Source organism: Etheostoma spectabile, chromosome 18 (genome assembly GCF_008692095.1).
Source record: "Etheostoma spectabile isolate EspeVRDwgs_2016 chromosome 18, UIUC_Espe_1.0, whole genome shotgun sequence".
Taxonomy (NCBI): Eukaryota; Metazoa; Chordata; class Actinopteri; order Perciformes; family Percidae; genus Etheostoma; species Etheostoma spectabile.
The window spans coordinates 10,821,871-10,836,452 of NC_045750.1; the positions used below are offsets into that span (position 1 = coordinate 10,821,871).

Sequence of the window (14,582 nt, forward strand, 5' to 3'; positions counted from 1 at the left end):
ATGTTTGAATATGTTTCCTTCCTCATAAAGAATTTCCAAAGCTGATTTTTTTTTTTTGTACTTTCAATTTAATAGTGTTTATTCATGTTTACTAGCTTGTAAACAGCTAACAATAAATTATTAACCCTAAATCTGTTACATCAACTGAACCTGAATCTTTGCACATAAACTTCCCTCAGATGGAGAAGGTGCGCTCTGTGTCCCAAGACCTCCACAGTCGTGTCCCAGACAGCACAGTTGAGAAGGCTGCCACCAGGGCGGCGCTTCAGAGCCTCCTGGAGTACCATGACTCCTTCAGCCTGGAGGTTGAGCGGGAGCAGTCCATCCTCGCCTTGCTGGGGCAACAAACTCGCAGCCTCAGAGGAGAGGAGTTGGAGGCAATGGAGAAAAAGTCAGGAAATGGACATGAAGAGACTCCTTGCCTACAAACGATCAGAAGCATGCAGGAACAATATGACAGGTGAGTGATCCAGTGATGTGTTAGTTTTTTTTTACTCTATTTTTCATGCAAGTTACATATTTTGTAAGAGCAGGGACCAACAAATAAAAGGAATATTCCATTTAGATTGATTTTTTTGTTACTGCTGTGTCTTGTCCAGCCTGGTATTGCGGGTAAGAGCCAGCAGGGCTCAGGTACAGCAGGAGTTGAGGGAGAGAGAGGAGGTTGAGAAGGAGCTGGGCTTGGTCAAGGGCTGGATCCAAGATGCTCGTGGTTTACTGCTGAGTCCCACTGCAGACCTGGATTCACTGCTGCAAGAACTAGAGGTAGGCCACCATATGTACACACACACACACACACACACGTTACAATTAAAGACAAACCGACGTCAGCTAGGTACAGAACTTATCTGGCATGTTTAGACATAAATATAGTGTCAAGTCAAAACAGAAAAGACTGATTTGTAGACTGTCATGTGATGTTATTTGTATTCTAGACTGCACATGGTGAGGTCATCAGCAGACGTCAAAGTGTTGAGCGCATGACAGAGTTGCAGCAGTCCAAGTACCAGGACCTCCAGGCTGGTCTGCCCTCTGAGCTCAGCATGCAGCTGGCTGAGGTGGCTCTGGCTCTGGGCTCAGCTGAAGACCAGGTGACCTCCCTTGGCTATAGTTTTTCATTTTTATTAAATGTTGTAGTTTCATTAACTTATTAGGGCTGTCAAATGGGTGTTTATTGTGTTGATGATACTATTGCATGTATTTATGTTCTTACTGAACAAAAAATTGAAACAGTGACCGTATGACAGTATGTACCATTGTATAGCTGGCACTCACTTGTAATAGTTCTTTGCTGCAAGGCTCTTAGTGTTTCCAGAGATTGCATTCTAAAATAACAATAACTATTTAGCACTACTAAAAGACTTATTAGTTTTTTTTACAGTATAATGAAATGTTTGTATTTCTGCCATCGGCTTTAGGTCCAGGCGAGAGAAAGGGAAGTGCAGCAGACCAGAGATGTGAAAGAGGACTTTAGCGTCAGACTCCAGGACATTGAGGCAAAGCTGAAGACCATTGCTCTGAAATTGGAAGACAAGGGTGCCGACCTGGAGGAGGCCAAAGAAGAGACCAAAGTAATCAACCAGACAGATTGACTAATTAACAAACAATTAACCCCTGTTAAATTGGCTATTCATTTTGCAGATGTTAAGGTTAATGAGTGTTTGAAAGTTGGAATGGCATGAACTGAATTCTGCCTTTAATAATGACCTACTTCTGAGAGGAGCATCCCAGATGGGAATGTAAGCCCCTTCCCTCCGGTTCTCCTTCTTGTCGCCCCAACTTTTTTTCTTCCCTCATCCTTCTGCCCATCTGTATACCCAAGAGCCTTGGAGGGTGTGTTGCTAAAGGAATAGTTTGTCATTTCTTGAACTATTCTACCTACAAGCACCTCTGACGCTCACTAATAATCATCTATACACTTTGTTTTTTTTGTACTAATTAAACAAACAAGATATAATGTGTTAAATTAGGGAGCTTTAAAGGTGCTGGTAGGCAGATTTTCTTTCCTTCGGACAAAGCCGGGCTAGCTGTTTCCCCCTGTTTCCAGTCTTTATGCTAAGGTCACCTGCAGCTAGCTGTAGATTCATATTTATCGTACAAACATAAACATAACAGTTTTTAGTTTTAACACAAATTTAAATTTCCCTCGTTCTTCTGTCTCAACTTAATTTCACCTCCTCCTCTCTCCTCCCTTATTGTCTCACCTTTGTACTCTACTCTCCTCTCTTTCAGGCTCTTTGTGAAGAGTGTGAATGCTGTGGTCGCTCTTTGGCAGAGTTAGGAGTAGCAGTGCAGGAGTTTGGGGAGCAGAACCCTCTGCTGTGTAAGCAGCTGGGCGATGCTGTGGCCAAACTGACAGAGGTGCAGCGACACACCACGCAGCAGGTCCAGGACAGAGCTAACAGACTGAAGAAGGTGAGATGTCCAGTCAGTTCAGCATGTCATGTTGTCCTCCCTAAAGACAAAGACAAGTTCCCAATATTGTTTGCATGAACAAACTCCAAATATTTGTCAGAATTCAGTGGCCAATATCAGGTGTTTCTGTTGAGAATTATGTCTTGGTCTTTCTCTTGTGAGCAGGCAGAGAGACAGGTGGAGGAATATCGGGGAATGAAGGCGTTCATTTTGGGCTGGACAGAGAAGGCAGAAGCTCTGGTCACTGGTAGTATCATCTGGGGCTCTGCGTCCCAGTTGCAAGAGCAAATCCGGGCACACCAGGTGAGACTTAATGAGTCACACAGCAGGGAGTGGGAATGACTTTAGGATGTCTGAAAATTGTTCCAAAATAAAATTGGGTTCTGATACATTTTATATTTATTTTCCCACAAAAATAAATATTAATATTTCCGACATTAACCTTCTAAATCTAAAGGCACCCCACAAATTAACAGCTAATTAGATTCACACACTTCACAAATGTCATGTACTTTACAGTGTGTTGGCTGGCCTTAATTAGTATAATTGTACAACAAAAAAGGCTCCTCTTTTTGATTTGTAATTTATGTTCCTATGGTGACAGGCATTGCTGCGGGAGTGTCGGGGTCTCCATGGTGACTTGGAGGCCATGGGGGAGAGGGAGGGGCAGCTGGGGGAGGTTTTACAGATGGAGGGGTGGATCCAGCAGGTGAAACACCTCAGCAGACGCACAGAGGAGCTGCAGCAAACTGCTAAGACTCGCCTCCAGGGCTTGCAGGATGCAGCAAAGGTAAATGAGTTTCACTTCAAGGCAAGGCATTACAGGAATCAGACATCAAAAATTCATCACCTCTTAATTGTTTAAGGCCACTCTGGTCTAACTATCTTCATTAAGAAATGGATCTAATTTAATTTCTTTACTACAGACAATTTGGTGCACATCACATAGAGTGAGTTAAATACCCCAGAGCTACAACCAAACAGTGCCCCCTTGTGGTCATTCATCGAGTCTAACACCATCATTATGGAATGCACTGTTTTACCCTGTGCAGCAGTAATCTGGTATACCAACCTGACTGCCAAACAGCTGGAATCCAGATGACAGTCTGTTGCTGATTGTTGCTAATAACATTGTGTGCTTTGAAATGTGTTTACAATTCCTCCAGTGAGTTTGGATGATTTTTCGGTCTAGAGTGTAGACATAGTACAACCTTTATTTGTAGCGACTGGTTATTCAATTTCCTTTTACATGAAATACATCTTGTTCAGTGCAAAATTGCAAATGAAGAGTTTTGTATTGAAGAGATGCCTGCATTGAGTGGTGTTATTTGAATAACTATTACTGCAATCAGGTGCACATCAGCAATAATAGTTTTAGAAAATCCATTTTTTGCCTCCTGTGTAAAGAATCTACAATATATATGTATATGATACAAACAGTATTAGCTGTTTGTTTTATTTGTCTGTGTCTCTTTTTAGGACATGTTGCGTTTGGAGGCAGAGGTGAAGATCCTCCATGCTGCTGTAGACCAGATCCAGATCACACTTGCCTCCCCAGACCTCAACAGGCTCAGCCTCAGAGAGCAGCTCACACAGAGACAGGTGCATACACATTTAAAATGCTATGTTTATAATCAGAATTTAAACATAGAGAGAATACTGCACACAATGCATACCGACAGATGCAATATGACATCCCCAAACATTCGGCATCTGACTACATGCAGACTAACTTAAAATAAACTAGTCTCAACACAGCATTGCTTTATCACACACCCGATAATTCCTCTTTACTCTCTAACAACCCTTTATTCCTTCTTAAGAGTCTGTTGGTGGAAATGGAGGGCTTCAAGCAGCAAGTGGCGGCAGTACAGCAGTGTCAGAGCGCCCTCCGGCTACCAGAAGAGGTAGTGGCTAGCCTGCCAATCTGCCGCACAGCTCAGACTCTGCAGCAAGAAGTCAGCCAACTGCAGCACACCACCATTCAGCAGTGCAACATCCTCCAGGTAGAGGGCAGTCCTCACATTGCAAATGCTGGAGAAGTGTTTGTTTGTATAACATTTTGTTTATTAGTTCCTAATTATCCTGTCATATTCTAAACTGTAGAACTTGCATGTATAGTTGTCAGAAGAGTTAGGCAGGTCTACATTGACTTGTCACTTGCTGCTTTGAATTCTGCTGCAGTGTCCCAACAGGCCATCTCGGGAATGTCCGTGTTTTTGTTGAGCCCCCATCAGACCAGTATTATACTCCAATCCTTTGGTTCTGGACTGATTTTGCATTTAAGCTCATTGTAGTAAAGATTAGCCCTTAGAAGAAGAACCAAGTAATCTGGTGGTTAAACATCTCAAGCATCTTAGCCATTTTAACTAAACACACCAAGATTTGAAACAATTAATCTGTCTGTCTAATCACAATAACCACATTATTATGAATGTTATCATGAACATTTAGCTTAAACTGACTTTAGAAGCTCACAATGAACAGTATAGGTGTTTAACATGCCTCAATGCCCCAATATCAGCAGATCTTAGATTACTTTTTAGAACTGTTAGAATTTTGTATTTTTTTGTTTATTCCGTTCTAAATGTCACGCTGGGATATACATGTTAACACACTAAGTGACAGATACTGTTCATTTAGAAATCAATATCATGAAAGTATTGTGACATAGAGAGTGGAAGAAATGACTTCACTCAGAAGACATTTTTAAGTGACACTCACCTTTGACCCCCCTGGAGGACAAGGCAAGTGAGATGATCATTTATGTTTTTCTTGACCCAGGAAGCTGTGGTGCAGTATGAGCAGTATGAACAGGAAGTGAAGAATCTCCAGAGATTAATAGAAGAGGCTCACCGCATCATTCAGGACCGGCCCGTCTCCACCAATAACATACAGGAACTTCAAGCTCAAATACACCACCATGAGGTCAGAGAAGACACACACTTTGTCTCTCATATGTTTATTAAGATATAAGTATGTGAACACCCAAGCATTGCACCCATATGTAATTGTCTTAACATATCCCAAAACTATCAACATTCATTTGCTGCTGTAACAGCCTCACTCTTCTGAGACGGCTTTTTTAATAAGATTTTGGAACCTGGCTGGGATTTTCTAGCATTCAGCCATAAATTGTATTAGTGAATTTTGGCAATGGTGCTGGCCGATAAGTTCAGGCTCACATTCTGCGTTGCAGATCATCCCAACTGTGTTGAATGGGGTTGAGGTCAGTGCTCTCTTGTAATGTTGAACCAGGAAAGAGCCTTCCCTAAACTGTTGCCACAAAGTTGGAAGCATGCTATTGTTTCAAATATCATTGTATGCTGTAACTTGAAGATGTCCTTTAATGGAAGCTAAGGCGTCTAGACTGTACCATTAAAAACAGCCCCAAAGTGCAAATTAAGATTAGTCTTTATTCGCTGAAATAGTCTTATTTACGTAATGCACAGCTTATTGTTACAAGAACCAGCTTTTAGAGTTTGACCGTAGATTAGCATCACTTTATAAATCTTCAAAAATCTAATCAGCCATGATAACAGAATGAGGTCCTACAACGCTCTTGCACTTTCTTCAAAGGGCACTTTATTTAACACATAAAGACGATAATATGCTGATGTCTACAAATGACTTTTTGAATGAGGCCAACATCAACATCAAAGACCGAAGATTGAGTCATTATGTATTTCCTGTACTTTGTAAGTCTATAACATCATAAAAAGAGACGTTGAGGCAGCGGGAAATATACTGTATGTCTTAGAATAGTTAGTTAATAGTGTGCAACTCTTACAACTGAATCTGACTTAGTGTGAGCAATTTAGTCATTGAGCCAGTATTGTATCTGAAAGCATCATAATTATTAGTTCAACATCACTTTTCTGCACTTTATATATATTTACTGTCCTTGCTCTATGTGGGATTTTTTTGCTAATGTTTTGATTTAAAATGCAAACAACTAGCAACTAATTTAACATTGTGTTATCAGAGCAATGCTACCACATAGAGCAATTCTGTGAGAATATTGTATTGTGCCTCTACAAGCCCAACTCACGCACATTCCTCCTTTATCTGATGGAACATGGAAATATAATCTGCATAGATTGGTTTTTACCTGTGTTAGTTAAGGCCTGTACTTTTGTAACAGTTTTACTTTGCTGAGTAAGTGTATTTCATCTCCAATGCGGAGAGAGAGAAGAAGGAGGGGGTGGCAGACTGAGAAAGGCAAGACCCTGCAGAAAAATGGCTAAAATACCTCCAACACATTTCTTATTGCATTCTAACTTTCCCTGTGTGGTCCTGGCAGATGTTATCTACTTCCAATACTTAACAGGGAATATATAAACCTATGTGTTTGGAGATATTTTCTTTTTACTGCAATCTCTCTGGTACTGCACAGTGACTTGCATTGGCACTGTTTTTACGTCTGAGTTTGATCTTTAAGCTGAGCAGATAGCTGCAACTCCACTGGCCCAGTTTATCACGTGACCTGATTATCAGTGCATTGACCATCTGTGGGACAGAGGGGGTGGGAGGAGGGGGAGGAGCTTAAACTCAGCCTGCTGGCTCATACCATAGCTGTAATTTGACACCATCCCTGTCATTCTTCTGCCCTAAACACTCGCTCTCTCCTTACGACTCTCTTTTGTTGAAAGGAATCTGTGCCAAGGATTGGTGGAGGAGGGAAGCAGCAGGCAGAGGAAGGGGGGGGGGGTGCATACAGTGAGATCACTTCCTGTTTTCCCTTGCCATTTGTGTATGTGTACGAGAGGGAGTGTCTGGGGGATTTTGAACTATTTCTGCGAGGGTTTCTCTCTCAACCAAACATCCTGTCTGTTGGCTTTACTGTGCTCTGAGTCACCCGCCTCTGTGCTGTTCTGATTGGCTCAGAGATATAGGAGAGAGAGAGAGAGAGAGAGAGAGAGAGAGAGAGAGAGAGAGAGAGAGAGAGACAGAGAGATATTCTCTTCCTAGCCTTACACACTGTGAAGCTAAAAGCGAGAGACTGGGGAGAGAAGAGAATGCGTCCAATCCACTTACTCCTCTCACACCGGCACCAGATTCAACGCTGAACTCACTCAACCATCCCCTTATTTCAGGATCCTATTTAACCAGGAACTATTGATCTTCCGTTGTGGACTGAACCACACTCCTGACCCTGGGGGTGGTGGTGTTTTCTGTTTGGGGGGGATGTTTTGACAGGAGCTAGCCCAGAAGATCCGTGGCTACCAGGAGCAGATCGCCTCGCTCCACTCCAAGTGTAAGATGCTGACAGTAAAAGCCAAACATGCCACCATGCTGCTGACGGTCAACGAGGTGGAGGGCCTTTCGGACGGCATGGATGAGCTGAGTGATGAGGAGCTGCCTAGTTCTGTGGCAACCACCAATGGTGCCGCAAACAAACAGCTTCCAGCACACCCCTCTGTCGTCATGGTGAGTTGCAAAGCCTTTTTTGGACACACACAATCACCCAGGCACTCACACATGTACGTACTGCATCGCTCTATGACTGTCTGGCCCATGTTTGCATGTGTAGCTTCTATCCCTTCTCCCTTTCTGTCCAGATTCCTGGTTCCCAAAGTGGAAAACAGGGAACCTCAGGGGTCCTGTCGGGATTTCTAGAGGGTGTTTACAGTTCATTTCACAATCATATAATTACCTTAAAGTTATCCAAAATTAGAGGGTGTCTGCGGATGACAGTAATGATTACAGGTTTAACTCTAGTACTCGTATTTTCCCAGTAACAGTGTGAGAAGTTATATCTGTGCAATTAAATTCCAACTTAACAAAATGTGGACCCCCTTGGGATGACATTTAATCTTAAATTAGGCTGCCGCCCTTCATGTGCATCTATATAAAAGAACTCGGATGCTGGAAATTTCAATTTCAATTTTTCAATTTTCTTGCAGAAAGATTAATAAAGAGAAGTCTAAGTCCAAGTCCAGATTCAAAATAGGTTTATTCTCTCTATTATTACCCTGTTCCTCTTCTCCTATGTCTTTCTGTCTCCTCTTGTGTATTACTGCACTGATATTGTGCTGTGTCACTTCACTTTGCTTCGTATTAGCCTGATTCTGTCTGCCTGCTAGTACGATATGTTATCCTCAGCCTGCTTGTTCATTCTAATGTCTTCGCACATAACAAACCGCCTCACTAGTACCCATTCTTCCTTCCTGTGTGTTTCGTTCTGATTCAGATTTCTTCGCCTCTTTGCTCTGATACTGCTGTTTGTGGTGTTTGGTCTCAGCAGGCCAGGAAACAGGATATTACTCTGTGTGTGTGTGTGTGTGTGTGTGTGTGTGTGTGTGTGTGTGTGTGTGGTGTGTGTTGGGTGGGTTGTGTGTACAGAGCATTAAAAGTTTGTGTATGGACTAAATGGGTTGCTAGGACTGCTGATATCCTTGATTTGTTATCGTTCAACATATTTAGTACTGTGTCATTGTTATCAGTACTGCTCAGGTCCTAACTAATCTCACTATGTAAAACCACTGATATTCCCTTGCATGCTGGTTTGCTGATGCTCTTTGTTGCATTGCATTACATCAGAAAGCCCGGGAAAAAGTCCTCCCAATATAACAAGATTCTGAGACAGTCAGCCAAGTTCTGCATTAACTGCCAAAAAGCAGCCCAGTAGGGCTTGGCTCACATTTTTGCTCTGCCTCTCCACTGAAGCATGCAGACACACAGACAACTGTACTACTAGTAGGACTGTTGCCGCTGCTTCTGTTGCTGTATTCATTAGTCCAGTCTCAGTTAATTATGCAATGCTTTAGCTATGCTTTGTTTAAGTTTGGGCCTTTATATTCCTCTGGGTTTCTCAGGAATTCTTGCTTTCTGAAACTCCACAGTATGTATGAGTATGTGCTTGGCAAGAGCACATGTGTGTACTTACTGGATTTGTGATTTTCAACTTCCTGGTAATGGCCATTCCTTTACCCTTGTGTATCCTGTAAAAAACTTAATGGCTCATTCATTGCCAGTAGAATCCAGTGTTTGTCCATTAGCTAGCAAAGAGCAATGCTACAATAAATTATGTCTCTTAAATGCTGTGCAATGGCAAAAGCATTATGGTGTTTGATGTCTATATCGGTAATCTGATCTTACTTGACTCTTCTCAGTGTTATTTGATTACTCACTGTCTTATTAATCAGCAGTGTGCTCAATGCAATCTACCTAACCTGCACTCCTTCATTAATTTTTATGCTCTCTCTTCTTGTCTCTCTTAATTTTTTTCTCTCTGTCTACTCACTCCTTTGATCTGGGCGTTTTCTTTTTGGTCTCCTTTCCGTTTCCTCCACCTGCTTCTTTTGATGTGCGTGTTTGATGTGTGGGGTGTATGTGTGGTCAGATGACAGCCGGTCGCTGCCACACACTCCTCTCCCCTGTGACGGAGGAGTCAGGGGAGGAGGGCACCAACAGCGAGGTCTCCTCTCCCCCTGCCTGCCGCTCCCCCTCCCCGGGGACTAACGCTGATGCTCTTCTTAACCAGGTACTGCAAACCCCACTGTAGTTACCTCCAGAGCCCTCCAGCAATACCTGACCTGCCCAGCTTCCATACTACCACCATCTGTTTTACATTTTTACATCTCAAATTCTTACATCATGAAACCACCAGCTTAACCTGTGCAGCAAAAAATCTCTATCTTATTGAGCACACCATCCCATTGTCACCACCTGATTCCTACCACCAAACAATTACCCCATCATCACCACTGTCAAAACAATGGATGTTTGAAACAGCTGGAGTTTTGCTGTACTGTCCCTGCTTTCCCCGTTTATCAGCATTATGTTTGCAGATTTATTTTTGCTGAAGAAAATTTGTTTGCTTCTTGCTTTTTTTGCTGAGATGAGAATGAGTAATGTGTAATTTTCTAATTCATGACTTACTGTAAAATGATGCAGCAGTGAAGCAGAATAGTTGTTATTTAGCTTGTGATGTGTCATGTGAGTCTGTTCAAAGGAGACTAAAACATATTAGGCAGTTGGAAAGTTACCAACTGAAAGTATCATGGGAGAGAGTTTAACTAACCTGAAATGGTTTCCCCTCTTTATTTCCAATAAGAGAACTAAAACAGATTGAAGAATTAAATTTCAACTGTCTGTATTAGTTTATATCTTAAAGTGTTACAATGTAGCACATATGTTCTGTACTGTATGTACAGAAGATGTGGGCATATTTCCTCCAAATGTGACAATTCAAATTCATTATTGACAGTATGTTTGAGGACATATGGACATATCAGAACCAGCACACCCTCTTCAACCATATATTGTACATCACTCTTACACACTAGTTAGACCTGGACTCACTTTGCTATTGTGCTACAGAATCGAGGGGCCTTAAGCCGAGCCCCCCTCCAGGAGCTGTACGACCCTTCTATGGAGACTAGTGCTGCTAACCTGGATGACCTGCAGAGATCCTGGGAAACACTCAAGAATGTGGTATGTCACGTCATCCGCTACAATACACTTAATTAATTCACACGAAAAAAACTATGTTCCTAAATACTGCAGATATAAATGTCGTTCAACAAATCTATTTTGGATGACTTGCCTGCTAAAAACAGTTATAGAGATATAATTTATTTTAAGAAATCCTTCTGGCTTACTGTGAACTCTGCACAATTCACAGTTGTATAGGGGTAAAGTTTTAGGATTTGGGATACTATTGGAACATTTATGACAGTCATCACAAAATCAGAGAGCATTGTATCTTCAGTAACTAATACAAAATTTAGGACTGAAACTTGAACTGATATAGCTGAAACAGCAAATCTTAAGACAAATGATGGAACAGTGGGACTTTTCCCCCAACTTTTCCTCTCCAGTTGCCATCTTGATTTTGCTATCATTCATTTCTTTCTTTTGCTCTCCACCCCTTCTCTCTCTTCTCTCACAGATCAGCGAGAAGCAGAAGAGTCTGTATGAGGCTTTGGAACGACAGCAACACTATCAGGAGTCCCTCCAGTCCATTTCCACTAAGATGGAGTCCATCGAGGCAGTGCTTAATGAAGGCCTGGAACCTAACAAGAGCCCAGAGAGCCAGATGGCTGCTCACCAGGTGAGAGAAAGGGGGGGACAGAGCTGTCTGGAGATATTGGAGAAGTCATAAAGAAAGAGAGAGGAGGAGTGAAGTGCAGTACAGAAAACATTGAAAGTAGTAGTACATATAAGTTTAAATTTACAGGCAGACAGAAGACATCTTGAATAAAACACAAAGCTGACAAAAGACAAGCCTTCTCTGAGAAAACAGTAAATGATTAAGGGGTTGATTAACACACTAGTCCGTGCAATGATTGCACAGAGTGCATGGCACTGTATTACGTTGCTATGCCAACTTCACAGCGATGGCCGATCCAGCTCCTTTTTGTAATTCTACTGTCAGGCACTGTGGACAAACTTTCTTTTACTGCTGTCTCACACCATCTTTTTTTCAGACAATTCTCTTTATTTCACTTCTCACACTTCTTTTATCTCTGTCTTTCCAGGCGCTGATGGATGAGATCCTGATGCTGCAGGATGAGATTGGTGAGTTACAGACGTGCTTCTCTGAGGAGCTGGCAGACAGCGACAGCGATGGGGAACCTGGTGACCAACTGGCTCTCCAGTCTACTCTCACTGTGCTGGGAGAGAGGATGGCCACCATTCGAATGAAGGCTTCTGGGAAACGGCAGCTGCTGGAGGTGGGCAGATTAAATTACTTTACATTTCTCAAATTGTCATACTTTCATTCTTGTTTACACTGACCTTTAATATAGTGTCAGAACTGTCTCATCGGTGGAATCTAATGTGTCTGTCACGTTGACCAATACAGGAGAAACTAAGTGAACAGCTAGAAGAGCAGCGTCAGGAACAGGCTCTGCAGCGTTACCACAGTGAGGCCGAGGAGCTCGACCATTGGTTGCTCAGCACTCGTGCAACTCTAAGCTCAGCCCTTCAGCCCCAAAACGAGGATTTGGACATGGAGGAGCAACTGATCGACTGTCAGGTGAGAATAACATTTCTGCTTTCATGTAAGGTTGGGCTGACTGGTTGAATGAACACTGAAAGATTCTGAGGTTAGTTTATTAAGATTCCCAAGGATGACAATGTTGCCCACAGTAGATGGTGTGCATCTTGCTGCTCTCTTAATATGTGCTGAACTTTCCCCCTACTTTTGCAATCGAGGAAAACTTTAGAATACCACTGCCCTAGGCACCGTCTGTATGCTACTGTTTTATCAAAAGGGAGATGTCAAAGGCTAAAACGAAGTATCTGGCTGCATCACTGTTCCAGAAATAGTGCCTTTTCTGGGATTCTTTTCCGCTGTATTTTATTGATATTACTGTTTTAGTCAGACATAAGTTCAGTTGATCCTTAAAAACCAAAAGAAATGTACAGATTCTACACTGAATGTGGGACCATTTCAAAACAGAGCAGAATGGGAGCACTCTATTGTCTAAGGTCACTTTATTGTCTAATGAATTGACACTTATTTTAAGGACATTGTGATTAGGATCAGGTTCTGACCCTCTGATCAATTGTCCTCAAACTTTCTTCCTCCAGCCAAGTGTTGTTTCTCCACTCATCCTGTTTCTACAGTAACTTAACTTTTATCTGTGCGGTAATTAGCATCCATGGCTAAATTGTAGCAGTGATCACTGATCCACAACCATGTGTCCTTATAAAATAATTGTAGCGGAAGTGTTTAACTTGTGCAGTGTCATCCGAAAGCCTTTCTAAATCAGTGCTACTGCTTTTCATTGGCGTGCCTATCTTACAGACAGACAGTTCTGTCACTGACAAAGGCATTCACATGTATGTACCTTGACTGATGTTGCACCAAAGTATTCATTTTAAATTAGTTATGGTCTGCCACTGCCTTAAAAACAAATGTGCTGTTTTGACAGTTTTTTGGGGGAAGCATATAATTTGAATTCTTCAATACATAAACTAATGTAATTACATATTTATACATTCATCTTAGCATTCACCATAATTGGCTTTGCAGCAGTAATAATGTTAGTTCTTTTACTTAGGCAAAGGGAATCAGTGTTTAAAGTGGGTGGGTTTGTAGCAGCTGGGAGACAGTAAGCTGATTATAGCTCACATATGGCCCCTGTGGAGCTCAGGTCTAAAGGTCTAGCCCATGGGGATCCTCTTCTCCACAGGGTAAAAACTGTCTGCATTGTAGATTATTAGAGAGCTGATCCAATGGAAAGGGCAAGATGTGAGAATGAGCATATGAGGTTAGAGAGATGAAGTGAGGAAAAGAAAAAATTACATTGCTGTAGAGCAACTCAGGCAAGAAAGTAGCAGTAAAAATCAAGGAATGAAAAGAAGAGGATTTTTCAGGTTAATGCTTTTGGATAGTTTCATATTTCCTAGTTATTTTTACACCTCAGATTTGTTTGGCTGATTTAACTTTGTCAGCTGTTGTGAATTAACACTAAACAACCACATTATGTTCATTCAAACACTTAACACACTACAAGAGAAGTACCATACTGTAAGCAGCTCAAAACCTCTTAAGCGCAGTTTCTCACGGGTCAGTGCTTAATCAAAATACTTTGCTGAGTCTAAACTTTGTGCTACACATGTTATTGCCCTACATACCAAACTCCACCTTTTCTTGTAGCTGTTTTAGTCAAAGCAAAACATCCTACAAGCTATTTGATTCTAGACGAAAAGAGAGGAATTTGAGTTAGAATACCACAAAGAGGCTCTTTTTGTGGTAAGAAAGTGTTGAGAAAAGTTCCACAGAAAAGAGTTATATGGCAACACTCTGCATTGTTTGGGAAAGATTCTCTGTAGAGAATTACCTCCCATCTCTGTCGAGGGCCCTTGTATTCTCGTGTGAATGAGGGAGATTAAGGTTGTATCCCCCCATGCAGTTGTACCATTTTTTACACACAGCCTGGACATGTAAAAGAGGATCCCTTTTTTCTGTTGTTTCTCTTGTTAAGAAATATAAGAGGGAACTGAGTGGGATATGTTGAAAAGGATTTAAAGGGAAACAGAGTAGGCTTGAAAAATGATGCTGCATGCTGCGTGGAACTAAAAGTTCCAGTCATTGAGTTTAATGGAAGCCTCTAAACCACTGGAATTACTGCACAATTTTACCTTATTGGGCAGCTTGTTGGGTTTCTGTAAATAACATCACAGAGGATGGTCTAGACCTGCTCTTTTAT

General features: G+C 41.8%; 1 protein-coding gene across 6 annotated transcripts in view; it reads left to right on the top strand.

Moving 5' to 3' along the window:
* syne1a (spectrin repeat containing, nuclear envelope 1a) overlaps window positions 1-14,582 on the top strand; it is a 122,201-nt gene that overhangs the window by 72,426 nt on the left and 35,193 nt on the right. For all 6 annotated transcript variants that reach the window (XR_004336059.1, XR_004336058.1, XM_032542249.1 and 3 more), the window contains exons 83-98: window positions 180-460; window positions 600-765; window positions 936-1,091; window positions 1,419-1,571; window positions 2,233-2,415; window positions 2,581-2,718; window positions 3,020-3,205; window positions 3,895-4,017; window positions 4,239-4,421; window positions 5,200-5,343; window positions 7,615-7,845; window positions 9,761-9,901; window positions 10,741-10,854; window positions 11,312-11,473; window positions 11,901-12,095; window positions 12,227-12,400. Coding sequence is in view for 4 of the 6 variants with exons in the window: in XM_032542249.1 (XP_032398140.1) it covers window positions 180-460; window positions 600-765; window positions 936-1,091; window positions 1,419-1,571; window positions 2,233-2,415; window positions 2,581-2,718; window positions 3,020-3,205; window positions 3,895-4,017; window positions 4,239-4,421; window positions 5,200-5,343; window positions 7,615-7,845; window positions 9,761-9,901; window positions 10,741-10,854; window positions 11,312-11,473; window positions 11,901-12,095; window positions 12,227-12,400 (2,730 nt within the window). In the remaining 2 variants the exon portion in view is untranslated. The remainder of the gene's footprint in view (window positions 1-179; window positions 461-599; window positions 766-935; window positions 1,092-1,418; window positions 1,572-2,232; window positions 2,416-2,580; window positions 2,719-3,019; window positions 3,206-3,894; window positions 4,018-4,238; window positions 4,422-5,199; window positions 5,344-7,614; window positions 7,846-9,760; window positions 9,902-10,740; window positions 10,855-11,311; window positions 11,474-11,900; window positions 12,096-12,226; window positions 12,401-14,582) is intronic.